The sequence below is a fragment of the Oryza sativa genome, chromosome 7 (genome assembly GCF_034140825.1).
Source record: "Oryza sativa Japonica Group chromosome 7, ASM3414082v1".
Classification (NCBI taxonomy): Eukaryota; Viridiplantae; Streptophyta; class Magnoliopsida; order Poales; family Poaceae; genus Oryza; species Oryza sativa.
This window is the reverse complement of record NC_089041.1, coordinates 16869641-16891327: the sequence shown is the minus strand read 5'-3', so window position 1 is coordinate 16891327 and position 21687 is coordinate 16869641. Positions and strand designations below refer to the sequence as shown.

General features: G+C 42.9%; 2 protein-coding genes and 1 long non-coding RNA gene across 3 annotated transcripts; 1 reads left to right on the top strand and 2 right to left on the bottom strand.

Moving 5' to 3' along the window:
* Positions 1 to 356: 356 nt before the first annotated feature.
* Positions 357 to 2979, bottom strand: LOC4343185 (receptor-like protein EIX2). The gene is given in 2 exon segments (XM_026026781.2): positions 357 to 1559; positions 1562 to 2979. Coding segments are annotated over 2 exon segments (2160 nt in total). The 5' UTR covers positions 2854 to 2979; the 3' UTR covers positions 357 to 691.
* Positions 2980 to 2996: 17 nt separating this feature from the next.
* Positions 2997 to 3886, bottom strand: LOC107281678 (receptor-like protein EIX2). Its single transcript, XM_015790734.3, has one exon. The coding sequence runs from the start codon at positions 3764 to 3766 to the stop codon at positions 3107 to 3109; it is 660 nt and encodes a 219-aa protein (XP_015646220.1). The 5' UTR covers positions 3767 to 3886; the 3' UTR covers positions 2997 to 3106.
* Positions 3887 to 17950: 14064 nt separating this feature from the next.
* Positions 17951 to 20838, top strand: LOC107281499 (uncharacterized). Its single transcript, XR_003243238.2, has 2 exons — positions 17951 to 18396; positions 20586 to 20838. It is a non-coding gene; the product is annotated as an uncharacterized lncRNA (long non-coding RNA).
* Positions 20839 to 21687: the final 849 nt, after the last annotated feature.

Below are 21687 nucleotides of genomic sequence, written 5' to 3'. Positions count from 1 at the left end.
GACAAAAGCGCCAGTGGCTGGGCATTAGATCTCCAAACGCGCAAAATTAAGGAGACACGAATTTTTACATGAAAAACTCTGGCGGGAAAAACCACAAGCGCCAAACAACAATGATCACTATTGAGAATTTGGCTACAAATGTAGGGAATAATAATGGAATATCACCGTTCTTATGCAGTTTACAAGAGATATATATCGGAGATAAAAGATAAGACTTCTAATGTGGGAAGACTTGAAGTTCTATTAGAAAACTAACCTAAATCTGAATATATTGTTAGTAGAAATTGGGATCATAGATTTAATATGTATTTAGCAAATGGAACAACATGAGGGGGTAAGTGCACGCAAAAACTGTGTTGCAGAAGTACATGGCTTGATATAAAGTAGCTGAAGCATCTACAGTACCGTGTATAAGTTTCCCCAAAAGGAAAACACACAAAAAAAAGGAGGAAATGACAACCGATTTGCAGCATACTCTTGTCCAAAAGATACTTGTTGCTAGGACAAACAACTTAGGTTCATTTACTTGTCCAAAACATCATATATTAATGACTCCCAAGTTTCCTATCAGTTGATCTTAAGTATTGTTCTTGGGACCTGTAACACTCGACTTATTGCCCAGCTTGCACGCCACCTGCACAAATATGTTGTCACATAGCCTATGAAAGAGCACAAAGTATGCGATTCTCCATTATTTCCTGAACAGCAAAGTGCAAAACACCAACCAGAGAGACACTACGAACCCTATGCTCATACCAAGATACAGGACTGCTAAATCATCTGACACATCGTCAACTTCATCGTGTCTTCCTCTCATTGCACAATTCTTGCGGAGAGGAGGGCCGCAAAGGCCAGGATTGCCGATGTAGATGTACTCTTGGTCATTGAGTGTCTGTAGTTGATGCCCTGATGGTATTCTCCCCGACAAATTGTTGTAGGACAGGTTCAGCCAGCTGAAGGAAGTTAATTCCGACAAACTTGACGGTATTTCACCGGACAACCTGTTGCGAGAGAGATCCAGTGACTCCAACCCCTTCAAATCGCCGATCGTGTTCGGAATCTTTCCACCCAAGTGGTTGCCGGAGAGATTCAGGCTCTTGAGCCCAAGGAGCAGTGATATCTCCTCTGGAATCTGTCCTGTCAAGCTGTTGCCTGACAGATCGAGGAGGACGACCAGATTGTAGTTGCTGAAGGTGTAGTGAAGCTCTTGGCTTTTGGTGAACGATGATATGCTGCCCTCGTAGACATCGCCCCTGTTCCCATCCGGAGTAGTGCGCCTCATGGCCTTCATGCCTGCTAGAGATTGAGGTATTATTCCTGATATGTTGTTGTTTGCAAGGTCCAAATAATGAAGGCCAAAAGAGTTGGTTAATTCCTCTGGAATGTGGCCAGAAAACATATTCGACTGTAACCGCAAAAACCGTGAGTACGGAATTCTCTTTGCTATCCATGTTGGCAGCTTCCCAGAAAAAATGTTGTGTGAGAGATCAAGAAAACGCAAATATGTGGTATTTTCAAGAAACTGTGGGAATGGGCCTGTGAGGCTATTGTTGCTCAGGTCTATTGTAGACATGCGGCGCCAAAATAAGGCGAGAAGAACGGATCCAGATCATCCGGTGGTAGTGCTTTGTAGTTATCTGAACATTGTGGGAATTCTCCTGTCAGGTGATTGCTTGACAGATACAAAGATACCAATCGACGCAACTGGCAGAAATAAGCAGGGATGGTGCCTGTGATGTAATTGCTGTAAAGACGCAGCTCCTCTAACCTGGGAGCTCCAAGATCAGATGGTAGTGGCCCGGACAAAGAATTATTTGAGAGATCAAAGTAGGTGATGTTTACAGGGAAGCGTGGAACTTGACCTGTCAAATTGTTGGACCCAAGATCCATCACCATTGCCAACATATCCTCTGGAGTTCTGGGTAAGGTACCACATAACTGATTGTCCGACAAGTTCAGTGAGTAAGCTTGAGAAAAAACGGTCTTAAACCAAACAGGCAAAGAATCACTTATGCACGTGCCTGAGACATCAAGCACCCTGATTTCAGTTTGCCATTTTAGCCATGATGGGAACTTGGGACCTAATCGACACGACCGCAAATGTGCTACCTTCAGTCTGAATGGAGGAATCCAATCTTCCTCGAAGACCATCTGCTTGAAAGAGTTCCCAGAGAGGTACAAATATTTTAAGTTCAGTAAACTTGAAAAATGCTCCTCGGAAATCTGTCCGGTGAAATTATTCCAACCGAGATTTAGGTAAATCATGTTTCTAAGTGCTCCAAAACCCACAGGCAGCTCACCAGTCAGTGTGTTGTGTGAGAGATCAACAAAATCCAGGCTGCTCAACTTTCCTATCCAAACCGGCAGCTCACCGCTCAAATTCGTAGAATGCAGGTCCATCTCTCGCAACTTATTCCATGAACACCTCGGTAATCTCTCCATGAATTCTGTTGCGTCCCCATCAATATAGTTGTCATATAGGCTAACAACCTGCAGATCACACAGATGCTGCAGGGTTGTCGGTATGGTCCCCATTAGGTTGTTGTGGCCAAGATCCATAACCTGAAGTGCAGACATGTTACCAAATGCGTCCGGAATGGACCCAAACCAATGGCCTTCTGTCAGATAGAGCTCCTTGATGCCTTTGTGATCCCAAAGCCATTTCTGCTGAATCGAAGCATTGAATTTGTTGACTGAAAGATCGAGGACCTCAAGACGTGTGAGGTTGAAATGTGACATGGTAGAGATGGCACTCTCAAGTTTACAGCCCCTCAAGCGAAGAACTTTCAGGGAAGAGAGCGTGTTGACGGTATGGACCCAGTCCCTGACGGCACTAAGATCCACCCAACTCATGTCAAGATGCCTCAAAGATGACAGCCCTAGCAACCATGACAGGTCTGAAGAAATAGTACTCCCTCCGTTTCAAAATGTTTGACACCGTTGACTTTTTAGTATGTGTTTGACCATTCGTCTTATTCAAAAAATTTAAGTAATTATTTATTCTTTTCATATTATTTGATTTATTGTTGAATATACTTTCATGTACACATATAGTTTTACATATTTCACAATTTTTTTTTGAATAAGACGAATGGTCAAACATGTGTTAAAAGATTAACGGTGTCAAACATTTTGAAACGGAGGGAGTAGGTCCATATGAGAGATCAAGATACTGCAAATTGGACAGGTTCCCAGGCTGTGGAGGAATTCTCCCCGAAAAGCTCGGCCCTGAGAGGTTCAGGTACCTCAGGTTCTTCAGGTCAGCCATGAACAGAGGTATGCTCGAGTCGTTGAAGTTGTTCCAGCTCAGATCTAGGTACCTCAGATGGTGCAGAGCAGCCAAGGAGGAGATCATCTCACCTGTATTTCGCAAGGCCAACGCGCTGTGTACCCAGCTACTGTCGATGTCAACCCGGACCTCGTAGAACAAGATCCAGTCGGTGTCACTGTGGACGGTGAGGTCGTTGCGCAGGTCGAGCTTGACGACGTGCCCGGTCGAGCCGTCGCAGTGAACCCCGCGCCACCGGCAGCAGCTGTGCCCGCTCCATGTCGCGAGGCGGCCCGCGGGGTCCAGGAGGCTCGCTCTGAAGGCGGCCAGGGCGTCCCTCTCGCTCGCGACGCAGCTCGCGCCCGACGCGGCGGCTGGTGTTGGGGTGATGAGAATCAGGCAGGTGATCACCGTCGTCGTGAGAGCGCTCAGCTGGGCAAGGTGCCCGGGCTCTGCCATACTCGGAAGCACCGATCTCTTTAACATGGTTGCATGCATGGGCGTAAGGTAGAGATTCAGGCAAGCATCACAAACGCAAATGCCGCCTTCATATATGGGCGGGTCTTTTGATATAATAATGGCCGAACTTTACCACTGGCGCTGGATGTCTCTCACAAGTCGCACACACCACAGAGGAGACGGAAGGCGCGGCATACTTTCAAGTCATTTCGTTGGTAAAATCAATCAGAACTAATTGATGTGTCGATGGTGTTAGGTCTTCAGTCCTCACTTACGTACTGATCTTGGACATCTAACTGGACTTTTCGCCCGTAGTGACAGAGATATGTCAGGGGGTGTTTAGATCAGGGTCTAAAGTTTTAGCGTGTCATATCGGATATTATATAGGGTGTTCGGTACTAATAAAAAAACTAATTACAGAATATCTCGGTAAATCGCGAGACGAATTTATTAAGCCTAATTAATCTGTCATTAGAAAATATTTACTGTAGCACCATATTGTTAAATCATGGAGCAGTTAGTCTTGAAAGATTCGTCTCTACCGAGAGAGAATTTTCCAGGATTTGCCGGCCAGTCTTTGAATATGCTCATAGGGGTAGGATTTGCGTGCGTGCGTTCATATGGGTGAGTATGCGCGCATTGTGAGTGTCTAAGTTGTACTGTGTAATTCTCCAAAAAAAGATTCATCTCGCAAATTATTCATAATTTATGCAATTAGTTATTTTTTAAGTCTATATTTATAAATTTATGCAGGTGTTCAAACGTTTGATGTGAAATGTTGTAAAAACATTAGGTGTGATTTAAACAGGCCCTTGGTATGTGTCCTCGGTATGTGATTTCGACCAAGACAACCAGTGGTCCTATGTTCGACTCTTTGTCAAATTTTGATTAAGGGACTGTCTAAATATCATCTCACACAAAAAAACCTAGAATCTTGCATATCACGGACCGTCTAATCTGTCTATCTATTATATTATTAAAGGAATAGAAAAATGAGCCTCCATGTTCGCTCTCATGGCCTAGAAATTCTCACATTAATCGGAGAAAAAGAAAAAAAACAGAGTCCATATAGAAATACGGCCTAGAAATTCTCACATTAATCGAAAAAAAGAAAAAGCAGAGTCCGTATAGAAATACAATTTAGAAATAGCTGAAATTCGGAATTAAAAAATAAGGAATATTAGAAGAAGAGACTAGAGTCCATATCAAAATACAATTTAGAAATAGTTGAAATTCAGAATTAAAAAGTAAAGAATATTAGAAAAGGAGACTAGAGTCCATATAGAAATACAAGTAGGAAATAACTGAGATTCAGAATTAAAATAAGGACTATTAGAAGTAGAGTATAGAGTCCATATAGAAATACAATTAGGAAATAATAGAAATTTAGAATTAAAAATAAGGAATATTAGAAGTAGAGTATAGAGTCCATATAGAAATTTAAAACTAACTAAAATTCGGAATAAACATAATAAAATTAAAAGTAGATTTTAGAGTCTGTATAAAAATACAATTTACAAATAACTAAAATTCAAAATTAAGAAAAACATAGGAAGAAGAGTTTAAAGTCAATATAGGAATACAATTTAGAACTAACTGAAATTCGAAATTAAAAATTAAAGAATATTGAAAGATGAGTTTAGAGCCCACATAGAAATACAATTAGAAATAATAAAAATTCAGAAATAAAAATAAATAATATTGGAAGAAGAGCCTAAAGTCTATATAGAAATACAATTTACAGAAAATTCGGAATTAAACAAAAATTTAAAGACAAGTCTAGAGTCCATATAGGAATATATATAATTTACAAATAACTAAAATTTGATATTAAAAATAATTAATAACTAACACGTATATAAAATACAATATGAATATTACACTTTAGTAGTTTTGTAAAGTTATTGCAAAATTTAAAATTATGTTGTCATTTTAATATATATTAATAATATAATGAGAAAACATATATGCTATTATATGAGAGAAAATATAATGATGCTAGCCGCGAAATCTACGCTGACCACCATGCTAGTTACTTTAAGATCTGTGTTGCTTAGTGATTCCACCTTATGCTCTCACCCCCACCGACCGATGCACATCGATTTCATTGAAGTTCTCTAGATCTCGCCTAGTGTGCCGCTGCACCCTCCTACATCCAGCACTCCAGCGCACCAACACCCGACCTCGCTGGCTGGCCAAAATCACTATTAAAAAAGATAAATATGTGTCGTCACTATAGGTGCCGGAAAATCTAAAACCGACACCTATAATAGTATAATGTATTTTCCACCCATGTACCTAGCCCCACTCGCCAAATATTTAAAACCGGTACCTTAATGTCCAAATATGTGTCATTTTTTAAATAAAACCGACACCTAAAACCTGTGTAAGAGAAATGTGCTGGTTTTAGACCCAAAACTGGCACCTATGTGTAGGGCAGTCATGTCACTAGTGACTAGCCACTATGCACCCATCACATTCTGAAGCTGCTTTTGTTTTTTTTTTTGGCCATTACCTGTACTGCTAGTCCTCTGAAAATGGGAGTAGAAAGGTTCTTCATCACAGACAACACACAATTGGCATGAAGGGCAGGTGTAACAGAAACAGATGCTTCTGTTGCTGCTGCTGCTGAATCTGAATGATTTGTGTTCTATCAACCACGGCTATAAATCTCTCTCTACCTGAAGTCCTGAACCCAACTGCTTTACAATTTCTAGCGCTTCAGAGTAGTTACTAGCTTCAGTGTTGGATATGCTGTGCTTGTTCAGGCACTGGAAGTGAGAATTGGAGGAAAACAAACTGATTGCTGGTTGATGCTTGCAACAGTGTGGCAAACAATTAATATTCAGATTGTTTTTCTCCAATATCTCACCTTCAGGTTGATTGCTTGATGGAATACTTTAGTTGGGCAGCACATGAACAGATTGGCAGCTAGTGTTGGGTTTTAGCAGCTAGGACCATATTTATATGTGCCATTTGAAATGAGGATTAGAGGGAACTGAACCTTTGATGAAGATCAGAAGGTTCAGTTTCCATATCTCACCTTGAATGGCCCATCTGGAAAATGGCTATACCCATCACATGTGCACCAAAATGTAGGAATAGGAGAGTACCAAAACAGCCGTCAAGATATATATGCAAATGTTCTAGGATTTAAAGATAGGAATTTTTAGACTTACGAATTTTTAGACTTACCGAATTTTGACTTAGTCTTGTAGGTTTTTATTTGTTGTGAATGTGAATGTTAATCTGAATGTGAATGTTTTATTTGTTGTGAACGTGAATGTGAATCTGAATGTGAATGTGAATGAATGTGTTGTATGGATGTGGGGCTGTAGGGATGAATTTGGGTTTATATGGAATTGGAGTTGTATGGATGAATTTACTGTAATTTTTTTTTACCCAACAAGTAGGTGCCAGTTTTTAGGTTAGAACCAGCACCTATTAGGACCATATAGGTGCCGGTTTTAACCTAAAAAGGGCACCTATTTGACAGCCACGTGGCTCTTTGGCTTAGAACCGGCACCTATTAGGACCATACAGGTGCCGGTTTTGAGGTCAAAACCAGTACCTATTTGACAGCCACGTGACTCTTTGTCTTAAAACATGCACCTATTAGTACATATAGGTGCTGCTTTTAACCTCAAAACCGGCACCTATTACCTAATAGGTGCCAGTTCTAAAACCGGCACTGATGACAAGTATCATCAGTGCTGCCTCCTTTGTGCCAGTTGGGAAAACTGGCACCTATTAGGGTTTCCCAACCGGCACTTTTTACCCTTTCTGTAGTAGTGAATGCATCAACAACGCCAACGAGGTCCCCCAGCAAGCCTCCTCCTCCTCCTCAAGCCCGCAGCGGTCAGGTGCCCCCACCCTATCGTCTCCCTTGTCTCTTGTGGCTTCGCACCACTAGATCCACCACCCTTGTCCACTGCCTCCTAACCACCTCTTCGCTTTGTCCCTACCGCTACCGCCACCCCACCGCCCCTCCATCCTTCACGGCATAGATGCCTCCGCCAGCACTTCGTCTCCCGCCCGTGTCCACTGTCAGGCCATTGCCTCTCATTGCAATCACTCCACCAATCTCCCTCATCTACCCTCTCCCCTCCCACCAACCTAGGACCCTAAACCCTAACTCGTTCGGCCGTCACTGGTCACCGGAGCTGGAGGAGAAGGAGTTAAGGTTGTCGGAGCAAAAATCGCAAATGAAATCAGTAAAGCTTAAAATCTTAAAGTCAGCTACTACTTAACATGAAGTAGGACAACCTTGGGTCGACACGTGGCCCTCCATAAAAAGGAGAGCGAGATCCGCATGAACTGATTGAGAGCTTCTAGCCCTTGGCCACGATGGCTCAGCTCGGGGACAATCCCTGCGATATCCTAGCGGGTCACTATTGATGAAAAACACGAGGCCTGGGAGATTTGCTTAACTCCAGTGCAGGTCCAAAACTCGCCTTCGGGTATGCTAGCATGCCAGTTGATTTGATCCTGCAATCAACAAGAAATAAAGGCAAAGAAACCGTGGTTAAATCCATAAATGATAGCCGATTGACTAGATACCGATGACATATCATTTATCTTCGATCCGATGTCATATGTAAATCGATCGGCAGTTATAAATAGATAATAAAGAACTAAATCTACTCGATCGGCTGTAGATATTAACAATATATATTCCTTGTGTCGATATATACTTAAATCAAGTGATTGGGATAGATCGGTCGCCATACCGAGACAGTATAAATCACTTAGATCGAAATATATATTAACAACAAGACTATATATGTTCATAGCATAGCCGATCAGATAGATCTAGCATGTATCGGCTAATACTCTGATACAACTCTATGTTAAGATATTAAAACAAGCAGAATACACCAAACAAAAGCTTAATATACTTAGATGCAATAAGATCTTGACATATAGGGCAGATTTAACATGTCAATAAAACATATAGAGCAAATGTAGTTAAATCAGATAAGATCGGCTGAAACCCCGATACTACCCTAATCGGCAAGCAAGAGGCAGGCTAGAGATTGAGATTCTAATCACGACTCATAAGATCAAACAACTGATGCAGCTATAAGTATGAGAAGAAAGACAATGTCTAGACAATCAAGCCATTGGAAATTTCATAGAGTGATGGATATCGTATATAATCTAAATCAACATCAATATTTAACCTAATCGGCAGCCCTCTATTGATAGATATTAGCCGATTGTAGGTTAGATAACGATATTGCCAGAGATTATATAAGATATATGATAACTCGACGAATTACATAGACAAGATTAGAGTATCATAATGATGGAAGCACTAATCCCGAGAACGCAAGCCATCATAACAAATTTTACCTCTTGCTGAAGATCAAAACCGATGCAGCTCAACCCGAAAGCAAGAACTCGTCGAAATAAACTAAAGCAAAAAGGGTGGCGATGCGCCGAAATTGTATTGAACGTGTGTGTTAATTGATTACATGGGATTCGGGGTCTATATATACCCGAATATTACAAATAATGTCCATAACGGACACGACTCTTATCTCCAACAAACTCTAAGATACCATAAGTCTTTACGGCAGACTTTTGCCCAAACATATCTCTAAGGAAGTTACATAAAATATCCTAATTAATAGATATAATTGCCTTCTCAGGACTCTATCCATGCGTGGCAATCACCTTGAAGCATATCAACTCAACCCGATGTCATACACCAAGTCGTATTGTCGGAATCGGCTGTACCACCTGACCCAGTCTGACTCGGACTCTTACTCTGTTCCCGAATCGATCTTCGTCTTCGATTCCACCCCGATCTAATCTTCATCCCCGATGCTGATATTGCCAAATTTGGTTGTTAACACATGCCCCCCAAGTCCGGAATATTTGGTAATGTTTCGGATTTGCCATATATCGATTTCGAGCAAAATTCGCTCTTGCCGTTTCCTAACCGTTACTCCAGCGCTTTAAATACTAATCGTTGCCCCCGAGAAACCTCATACCGTCTTCTTGCGTTTTCACCGCCGAAGCTAACTTTGTCTTCTCTCTCTTCGACGATTTCTCCGACGCATAAGGCGATCCCTAGGCGACTTCATCTCCAATTAGATCTCCGCCTGCAGCGATGTCGTCTTCCGCCAGCCCGTCTGCCACGCCGTTGGCTGAGTACGCTGAGGTAAGTTCTCATCGGCCAGATCTCTTTTCTTCACATTAGATCGATCTTCTAGCCCCTCATCCTGTTTTCCCCTTCTCAGTTCTTTTGGATTTGTAGCATCTTTCCAACCTAGTTGCAATTCCAAGCTTGTCGCACGAAAATTACTACTTTCTCGGTCCAGTCGGCAACCCTGATCCTACCGAGTTCATCATTGGTGAAACCAATAGGATTCCCTTCAGATTGGCCAACCCAGATCTAGGTCACTGGAAAAACACCTTCAAATCCTGGCCATCTCTCGAGAAAACTCCACCCGAGAAAAGTTGGATCACATGGTTCAAGCGCATGTCGGCTAGCAAAAGAGTTCATTGGGACGAAATCGGAATCGGCCAAGCACTTGACCTAACCATAGCCAACTCACCTAAGGACGAGACCTTAATGGCAGCCGCTTCTTATTTTTGGTCCAACACCATTAATGCCTTCTTGTTCAATCAATGGCCGATGACCCCAACTCTAGTAGACATCACCATGATCACCGGTTTGGATGTTACCTCATCGGCTAACCCCATGAGTTTGAACACGAAGAACCAGTATGACTTCAGGACCAAAAGCATAGGTAGTTGGTCAGGCTACGTGGCAGCATATATGGGCCAAGGTTCGGTAACCCCCCGAGAGCATGTAGCCTTTCTTCTAATGTGGCTGGAGAAATTTCTCTTCTGTAGATCAAGCTGCGGCCCTACGACCAACTGGCAGTTTGTAGCCGAAGCCTTGGAATCAAAAAGACAATTCCCCTTAGGCAAGATCCTCCTTGGCTACTTGTACCAAATGATGAACAATGCATCGGCTAAGATAGTCGTCGGCTCAGTAGTTGGAGCAGGTGGACCATGGTGGTTATTACAATCTTGGCTGAATTTAATTGTCATGAAGTTTGTCAATCGGCCATCTATAACAGAAGCCGAATTCCCAAGACTGGAGCCAATCGTAGACGATGATGGAGAGGAACGCACCCATCGTAGGTGCACATCTTATGGAGAATACGCCTCCACACCAACCGATGCAGGAGCAAAACTCTCGGCCGAACTGCTCAAGGACTGGTTCTGCAGCTTATCTGATGGCTTTCTCAAAGAAACTCGAATTTGGTTTCTCTATGAAGATTCAGCACTTCTGGAAAATCCATCAGACTTTAGATTCGAGGATATCAACCATGAAAGATACCAAAAGTCTAGAGAAGTCTTTTCAGCTGCAATCAGCCCATGTATCCTTCCTGTCGGCATTCATCAAGGAAGAAATATCAAGGTCTCTTATGAGTTCTATCACCCAATGAGCTCGGCAGACAATTGGGAATGGGTCAGCTCCCAATCAGCTTGTTCTTCGCTGATAAGATCCAATGCCGAGGAGAAATCTCATAACCCCGATGATGGATCGGCTGCTAAATCTCCAAGGATCCCCTCTAGGAAGTATTGAAAACATTGAGCTGGCAACCTTCAGGAGCAAAACATTTGACAGATGGTGGGGCGAATGGAAACTGCACCTATTGCATCAATCGGCCTCCATGTATATGACAGATCTCTTTCCAGACGTTATCCCTCAGGTATGTCTTGATTTAATTTTGTGTAAATAATTGCTCAGCCGATTCATAACTTGACAAATTTTCTTTTGATCTGTAGACAACAGAATCTTCTCCTCCTCACCAGAGCAATAGTGGTAGAAATATCAAATATGCTCCGGGTCTAATTCCTAATGGAGGCGGACCATCTCCCCCTGTCATCGGCTTTCATGCCCCCAAGACTTCAACTCTTCTTCAAGGACTCATCAGAGAACCAGCCGATGCTGGCAAAAAGAAAAGGACCAGATCATCGACTGTAGATGTATCAGCTCCTGCTCCAAAGAAGAAGGCCAAACTAAAGAAGCCTACACCAACTAATGATTTGCCTGCCCTAGAGCCATCTATTGAACAAGCTCTGGATGAAGAAGAAATCGGCGAAGATGTTGATCAAGCCACAGATGAAGTAAGTGACAGCGAGGGAACTCCATCAGCTTCTCCTAAGCAAACTCCTCCAACTCCGTCTGCTCCAGCCCATTTTTCAAGGGTAAGCAATTTCCTCTTTGATCTCTTTTATGATCATTTCTCTTTTCGGCCGATTGCTCACAGACTTTATAGTTACAGAAGAAGAAAACTGCTGCAAAGAAGAAATCGGCAGCAACAATTCTCAAACCGGCTCCACCAGTAAGACATTCTTAATTTTTATTAGTTGATTTCAGTCGATTTTGCCTAACACTTATTTCTTTTACAGCCTCCTCCTCCTCCTTCTCCTTTTGTACAGCAATCTCCATCAGCAGTGGAGAGTCACCATATTGAGGAAGAAGTACAACCAACTGCTCCTGCTATCCCAGTAAGTTTCCCCTTGATGCAAGAAATTAGATCGGCTATATCTACTTAGCTCTCAATCTTCCTAAATTGTTTCTGCAGGTTTTAGCCGATCTCTTCTCTTTTGACATTAGAGATTATCTTAATGAGGCAGAAGATGATACTTCGAGCAAAGCCCTAGCCCCCTTATCCAATGATGTGAAGAAAACGCTTAAAGATATCTCTCATCGGGTAGAGGCATCATCACTGGACAACTTGGTGGTAAACTGTGGGCCGATTAGGACTCGGCTACATGAGATCCAAGCTCTAATCCCAGATGAGTTAGCCGATATCCTTACCCCAGCTGTCTATCTTGAGCAGCATCAATTCAAGCTGGAGAAAGCTAAGCTAAGACTAGCCGAACGTCGGGAGCGCAAGGACATCAAAGCCACAATCCAAGCCAATCGGCAGCTTGTGCATGAAGATAAGTCCAAGCTTGATCAGCTGTTTGAGGGCCCAATCAAATCTAATATTGATCGGCTCAAGGCTCGCAAGATTGAGCTCTTGGCACAACTTGAAGAATGCAACGCCGAGCTGGACATGGAACATAAAAAGCTAGCCGATCTCCCAAAGTCTGTCGAAGAGCAGAAAGCAAGACTCAAATCGGCTATCAAGAATGTTGCTGATCTGACCAAGTCTTTGAAAATCATCCCTGGAACCGATGCTCAAGACGCCCAAGCTATTGAAGAAGTAGAACAAATTAGGCAAAGGGCTATATCGGCTATCCAGCACTATTTGTCTCGGTGACCTTTTGTGTAATAGGTCTTAGAAATTTTTGTAATCGGCTAAGATATTCTAGTACTTTACTGTCTTGACAATCTTTTGTGCTGATTAATTTAACTTCTAAATTTACTCAAAAACTTTCATTTCTTGCATATATGTGCCCCACTAATTTTACAATGTCAAAAGCATTGATAAAATTATAAAAACGACTAAGGGCGATATAACAATATCGGCCATTGTACACCGGCAACCTACAACCGATTACAATAGAAAAACAACTAAGGGCGATATAACCATATCGGCCATTGTACATCGGCAAACCACAACCGATTACAATATGAAAACAACTAAGGGCGATATAACCATATCAGCCATCTCAAGGCGATGTAAACACACCGGCTATCATGTATCGGCAACATCAGCCGATCATGCATTAACCCAAACACTTGGGTAATATTTCTTCTTCAAGTATTTGACATTTAGTGCTCTTCCATAAACTTCTCCATCGAGTCCTTGCAACATGTATGCTCCCTTAGATACAACTTTGTAGATTTGGAACGGTCCTTCCCAATTCGGCGACCACTTGCCGAATTTGCTATCACGAGTTCCAACTGGCAAAATCAACTTCCATACAAGTTCTCCCTCCGAAAAATCTTTAGGCACCACTTTCTTGTTGTAATGCCGAGCAACTCGTTCTTTATCCTTGGTAACCTTTGCAAGGGCTCTTAATCTGGATTGGACCAAGTCTTCTCTTTCATCGGCCATAAGGTTATAATACTCATCGGCTGTTAAATCATTTTGCAACCCCGTTCCCTTGAGCCGATTCTAACCTCCCATGGTAAAACAGCCTCATGTCTATAAACAAGCTTATAAGGAGGGACTTGGATCGATCCATGACAAGCCATCTGATAAGACCACAATGCTTCGGCCAATCTTTCTCTTAATCAACTTGATCAGACTTTTGTTAGGTGCATCGGCCTGCCCATTAGCTTGTGCATAATAAAGCAAAAAGGGTGGCGACGCACCGAAATTGTATTGAACGTGTGTGTTAATTGATTACATGGGATTCGGGGTCTATATATACCCGAAAATTACAAACAATGTACATAACGGACACGACTCTTATCTCCAACAAACTCTAAGATACCATAAGTCTTTACGGCAGACTTTTGCCCAAACATATCTCTAAGGAAATTACATAAAATATCCTAATTAATAGATACAATTGCCTTCTCAGGACTCTATCCATGCGTGGCAATCACCTTGAAGCATATCAACTCAACCCGATGTCGTACACCAAGTCGTATTGTCGGAATCGGCTGTATCACCTGACCCAGTCTGACTCGGACTTAGCCGATCCTAATCATAGCCGATCTGGACTCCAGCCGACTCTTACTCTGTTCCCAAATCGATCTTCGTCTTTGATTCCGCCCCGATCTAATCTTCATCTCCGATGCTGATATTGCCAAATTTGGTTGTTAACAGTCACCCTCAAGATGCTCGGGGGCAAATCCCAAACCGTCCTGCTAAAGGAGAATGGACGATGCCAGCCATCTCTCCTCGGGTTTCTAACGTCTTCCCATTTAAGGGTGACAAGACAAATATCTACCAACGGTGAGGACCGTGGGAGAGAGGGCGACAACTGTTATTGTTGCAGCCTGTTATTTTGGCCCCGATCCACCCTAACAGGGGCGTGGGAAGGCGAAAGACGCGGTTGACTACTTTGCTTCTGCATGCCCCACCCCCACCCCTCAATTTTTTTACTAGCCTTTACCTGACACTAACAAGTGGGCCCACGGCCAAGGCAGCGCGGTAACCCTATTCCTACATGTCCGAGTGGAATGGATGGGGGCGCCTGGCCACGCCCCTTGCCATGTCCTGACCCAGGTGGGCCCCATGGGGGGAACCCGAGCTCAGCAAAGCAAGCATAGCAGGGAGGTTCTTACAAGACTTCCCTTACATAACATCTCTATACGCTAGACACCTCCCTCATAGTTTGGTCATGTAGTGTGTTGGTATTTCTTACGTTTACTAGATAAAATCTACAAGCGCACGGAGATACTGTTGTAGCACTTCACCCGGAAGTATTCCAAGGTAACAAATTTCCACAGGGAATGTTTGTGTTTAGCTCTTCTTTAGGTTCATCCAAGGACACAAGATAAATGTAGGCCAAAGGGTAGAGAGGATTTTCTAATGTGGTACAGGGTCATTTAGAAAGCTTAACTTTAATCATATCGCTATACTTCAGGCACTGGCTTGCTCGCTGCTACCAGAATGCGCTCTACTTCGTACCCGGATAGGGAGGACTACGGTGATCTCGAGGGCTATCACCACCTCTACACCAACCTCCAACTTGCTGTGGGATACTGTTGATAGAAAACACGGTGGCCTGGGAGATCTGCTTAACTCCAATGCAGGTCCAAGGCTAGCCTTGAGTGAGTCAAGGGCGTGTCAGTTGGTTTGATCCTACAACCAGCAAGGAAAACAACAAACAAAGTGAGTCAGCCGATAGCCGATCGGCCGATAGGCCGAAGACGTATCATTGGTGATCCCAATCGATGTAGTTAGACCAGATCGACTATGGATTGATATATAAATTAAACACAAACCCTAAATATGCCTCATCGGTTGTAGTATCATTTGTTTGGTTTATCAAGTGTATTTCAGACGATACTATAGAAATAGCCGATGGAACAGTATTTAGAGCAAGATAGATAAATAAAGATAATGTACTAGCTAATACTCTAGTACAAACCTATATAAACAAATCAATCGATAGAAATATATCAAATAAAGATCAGTTACCAAGTTTGACAACTCGGCCGATACTGGTCTAGACTTGATATATTTATTGCAAATTTTGCCACAGGACATCGCAATTGTGTGGTTTTAGCTCAAGGACACCGTGAAAGTGAAGTTTTGGAGGAAGACATCCCATAATCGTGGATATTTGCCGATGGACACCGCGCCGTCTAAAGGATACTTGCCGTGCTGACGTGGCGGACGGGAGGCCTTTTTTGACGCCGTCGGACGTAAATACCCCTACACCATGTCGTGCTGACGAAGAAGGGAGTAGTGGGTCCCACGTTGAAGCGGTTGTGTTGGTTAAGAGGAGGATGAAATAGAAATTTACCCCAGTGGGGCCCAGTTGCCATTGAGACATTGGAAGGGATGAGGAGGGAATAAATATTGCGCAAGAGATAATAAGGTTATGTGGGGCCCACTTGACAGTGTCCCACTCCTCTTCTTTTTCTTCTCTCTCGATTTCTTCTCCTCTCGATCTCTCCTCATCTCTCTCCCTCTCATTTCCCTTTCTCCCCACATGCGTGCGTGCCTGAGCAGGATGCGGCAGGCACGCGACGGCGTGGGCTGAGGCGACGGCGGCGGCCTGAAGGCAACCCGGCGGCGTCAAGTGGATGGGGAGAAAAGACCGGCGCAGCGAGGAGGTACCGGGGCAGCACCGGGCAGAGGAGGCGGAGGTGGAGGAGCTGGGTGGTCGCGGAGGAGCCGCACGCAGGGCCGGCGCTCACAGCGTGGTGGTGGCCCCGAGCAAGACGAAGACGGCGGGTGGTGGCGAAGAGGCAATGGCGCGCGGGTGGTGCTCACGCAGGAGATGCGGCCGAGCGTGGCGATGGCTTGGCGTGGCGGCAGAGAGGGGAAAAAGGTAGCTGGCGCGGTGGCGAGTGGCTTAACGGGAGGCCCTTTTTTGCTAATGTGGTGCAGGGGTATTTGCGTCCGACCACGTCAAAAAACGGCCTCCCGTCCACCCCGTTAGCACGGCAAGTATCCTTTAAACGTGTAACATCCTGAAAATGCGTCATTTTCTAATCCTGCATCATGCCGATTATTATGTTCTTAATAACTTCCTAAACCTAGGATAATATAATTAGAGGGACCTCCTAGAACTAACTCGCACAAAACCTCTCTGGTATTTAATCTCTTTTGTGTTTTTCATTTAAAAATATATATTTGGTTAAATTGAGGTATTTCTTGATTTGGTTTAAAACCTTCTTTTGATTAAAATTTCTTTTATTCAAATTTAGTTTGAAAACCCCTTTGTATTTTTATGAATTATGGTCCAAGAAATTCTCCACTATTGTCCTAGAACCTAAACCAAACAATTCCAATTGGATTTAATTATCGACCCATCCTTTGATTTTAAACCTATCCTTTGATTCTAAACCTATTCTTATTTATCGCCAAACATCTAAATTCTTCCTTTTGATCTAGCCGCTAATTTAATTCCTGTGGCTTGATTTCCTTCTCGGCACAAGAAAAATATTATTACAAATATTATGAGTAATTGCTCTTGTGCTAAGAAAATAAATTATATCCTTGTCACCTAAATTTCCTTTTAGCCTCAAACAATTCCTTGAAACCCATGCCATATATTTTAGGGTTCAAATCCTATCCTTTTGCCTCCACCTATTTTCCTACCACATTCCCAAAAATATTTTGAGGAATACTATTAATTTACTTTCCTATTTGAGTGCTTCCAAATAAATTACCTCAAACTCCACCTCTAAATATTGCACTCAAATAAATTAGAAAATCTCCTTTGTGAATTCTCTCCTAATTCAAATTCTTCGCAAAACAACGTTAAATATACAAATTAGACTTCTTTCTTTTTGTCATCGGGCCGAAACTCCGTTCTTTCTTCCTTTTGGCCCAATCCTTTTTCTTTCTATTTTCCTCCTTCCTCTCTTGGGCTGCCGGCCCAGCTAAGCCGAGCCGGCCCAGTTCGGCCCACAACCCAGCCGCCTCCCTCCTCCCAGTGCGCGTGCCGTGCACGGCGCACGCCGCCGCAACCGTCGCCGCTAAGGAATCAAGTCGGCGCCGTCATCCTTCTTTCCACGCCATCGCCGTCGCCGATTCTCCCTTGTCTTCCTCCTCTTCGAACCGCCTCTCATCGCCTATATAAGAGGATGAACCCCCTCTGTTTATCCCCCACAAACCGAGCTTGAAGCTCTCCTCTCTTTTCTCTCTCCTTTCCATGGCCGGCTATCACTGTCGTCGGCCGATCTCCCTCACCGGAGCAATACCGGACAATCCCTCGCGCCATCGAGCTTTCCTCGATGAGAGGAATCCATTTTTCCCCTTTCCCCTCTTCCTCCACCTCTGAATCAAACCTCACCGGAGCTCTCTCTCTCCTCCCGGTTCACGACCTTCCATCCGCCGTTCCGGCTATTTCCCTTACTCCCTTTGCCGGCCACTGCCATCCCTAGGTGCGTTGCAGTCGGGAACACCAGTGGCCGCCGGCGTTACCGCCTCCTCGCCACCGGAGCCCGGCGCCCCCTCTCCTTCTCCTCTCTGTTCGACCAAGGAGAAAAAGAAGAAAGAGACGGGAAGAAGAAGAAGAGGAGAAAAAGAAAAAGAAAAAGGAATCCCTGACAGGTGGGCCCATGAACAGTATACTTTCGCAATTTACTCTATTTAATTCAAATTCCAATATTTAGAAGCCTATATCTCCTAAACCGCATATCCGATCTCAGTGAAACCTGGACCTAAATTCATCTAAATTCAAATGCTTCGTTTTGATGCCTAATTTGTTATTTTATAATTTTATTTGAATTTATTCAAATATCATTTGAATTTATATTTGCCTTTTTCAAATATTTTCTTTTACCCCAAAATACCCTTTAGCCACTAAAAAGCCGCCGGTTGGAACTTTACGCCTTCCATGGGGACGTTTGCGGTCTATTGGCCCCAACGTCGAACCGTTGGTTGTAAAGCCCAGCAAAACCAAACCCAAGGTCGAAGTGCTGCTCCTAGCACCCCACGCCTTGATGCGTACAACGGTCGGAGCTTCACTATTCCCTCGACCTCCACAGCACGCCTCATAGTTAGCTCTTGAGCTCTGTGTGATCCTAGCCGCTTCGCCGCCAGTCACGGTTGTCGGAGTAACACTTCCGCATCGCTAAACCTGCACAAACCTCCCATCCCTCTAGCCGTTATATTGTCTATCGACACCGGCTAGAGACGATACCAAACCTAGTCGTCATGCTTTAGAGACGACTAGCGAACACCCAAACCCTAGTCGATATTTATCTTACATCGATATACGCTTAGACAACTGAAACCTTAGTCAGCTTATTTTCTAGACTCCCCACCAGCTATAATCACAACCATTTACCCTCCTACTACCCATAGCCTATGCATGAATTACGATCCGATATGCTATCCTATTTCAACATCAACTCGAGAACAACTAAATCCTAGCCATTCTTCTACCAAAGCCCAACCTCGACCAATACTAGCCACATATCCACTTAACCAGATAGATTATTCGGTATATCTCCTACTCTCCAAAAAACCAAAACCCACACAAGAAATATAAGCGACAATTGTTGCTTAATCTCCTATCCACCTTAGCCCCCAACCCTTTAGAACCTGCACATAAAATATCAGCCCAGTAATCCATATACCTGCATAAAAGAGATAAGCTATACCCTAAACCCTAGTCCTCCTAACCGTTTATCTCTTTCTTGCTATTTTATGGCTTTTATCGAATTTGGATCTTCCTCTTCTTTAGTAGAGTCTATTTTATATGGATAGCAACCTGTGGTATTTCAAGCATCAGATAATCAGGTTGCCTATTTCGGATTTATTTGCGTTGGAGCAAGGCAAGTTATTATTATTCCTCTCCTTTGAGCATAATAATCCTATATTCTATATCTCCAGTATCTTGTGCATTAGCCATACATGATTTTAAATGCATAACCTGAATATATAGCAAACCAGATATATGCTAGATTTTGCTTAGCCATGCCTAGTTAGATTATGCATAAAATATAATGAACTTAGATTGGGACAGTACGGTAGAAATGGTTGATTTCCGGGTGGCTAGTACTGTTCCAACCAACATAAGACTGCCAAGTACATGTGAAGAACATACGAGTACGACCGCAATTCTCGTATGGGCATAGACCTAGCTGATTAAGTTATCTAGCAAAGGTGATACCTCTGTATAGTGGTTCTTCTTAAGTCCTCGCGCAGGAGGCAAACTTACACCGAGCAGGGCGATTGTGATATTTACCGAGGCGCAGGTAAATATCTTGATTATCTCGCGAGCTGTGTGTGTGAATTATGAAAACCTGATTGAGATGACGGGGGTCTCTCAACCAGTTCTCTCTAAAAACCCCGGGAACGCTAGAACTACTCTCGCTGCTGATAACATTACGTTCAGAGCGTATGGGGACTAGAGTTCATGGAACAGGTACTACTGATGTTAGTGACCGAAAAGCTTTGCCATGACAAGGCTAATGTGTTTGGCACGTCATGGATTGCGGGTAAAGCGTACATCTACTGCAGTATGAATATTATTAAAACTATTCGAATAGCCGTGCTCACGGTTATCGGGCATTGGGACTCACAATGATATCTTGGTTAGAAACATAATTTCAAACTTTATTAAATACTGTTGCATTTAAAACATTATAGACTTTCCTTCTATATTCTCTGCATTCTGCAAGTAAATCTAACCCTACTCAAATATTATTATTCCATGCATTCATTGTTGATTAATATAATAGCTTACTGAGTATGTTGTACTCACCCTTGCTTCAACCCCACATTTTTTTCAGAGTCCGTTTGATGTTCTTACTGAAGCCGGGAGTTCAATCATATAAGTTAATCTCATTTTAACTTAGTTCTCAAGTATAGATTAGATAGATGGTTTAAGTCTATAGCAAAACACTAGAGTTGAGTCATCGTATAGCTTCTGCTGTAATAGTTAGCCACAAGCTTGTAAATACCCTTATATTTTGTAATATTATCTCCTTTGAAACCTTGATCAAATGTATGCAATGAAGATCCAGATCATTGAACCTATATCAATCTACTGATCCAGGGCTTGATACAGTCTAAACATGTCGGTTTCCGAATCATTAGTTTTGGGACCCGACAAGACGGCGCGGTGTTCATCGGCAAATATCCACGATTATGGTATGTCTTCCCCCAAAACATCACTTTCGCAGTGTCCCTAAGCTAAAACCACACAATTGCGATGTCCTGTAGGAAAATTTGCCTATATTTATATAAGGTGATCTGTCTATATAAGTGGCAAATATACATAAAACTAGTAAAGAAGCATGTATATTAGGTAAGATCGGCTGAACTCTGATACTATCCTTAATTATGATTAATTGCAGGTTAGTTTTTTAGGGTTCAAGACAAGACTAGGGATGATGCATCGCAAAGTATGTAAAGAAACCTAAAGTCTAAACAATCAAGTAATTAACCAATTTTTAGGATGGTAGATTCCTTAGCTAATTTATTCTAGTAAGATGATTTAGCCGATATCAACAAGAACCCTAAAGCGGCAACCAGCCGATAAGGCTAAATCGAGATACTAAGACTAGATTAACTAAGACATATGATAGTAGATGGTCATGATAAAAGGACTAAAACATCTAAAGCGACATAATAGCCCCGATAGCTCAAGCCATCGAGACAAGTTACCTCTTGTCGAGAGAACTCGCCGAAAAGAAGAACAAAAAGGCTAGCAATGCACCAAAGTTGTATTGGATTTTTTTTTGTCCCTTATAACATTGATCTGGGGTCTATATTTATACCCCGAGTACAAACTCAGTCCATTATGGACACGACTCAAACTTTCCTAAAGATAAAATACAAACAAGACCACATGGCGGTCTCTTAACAAATCTTCAATAAACCAACTTAAAT

Excerpts from the sequence above, each read along its gene's own strand:
- LOC107281678 (XM_015790734.3), bottom strand. The coding sequence starts at position 3,766 with ATGCATGCAACCATGTTAAAGAGATCGGTGCTTCCGAGTATGGCAGAG.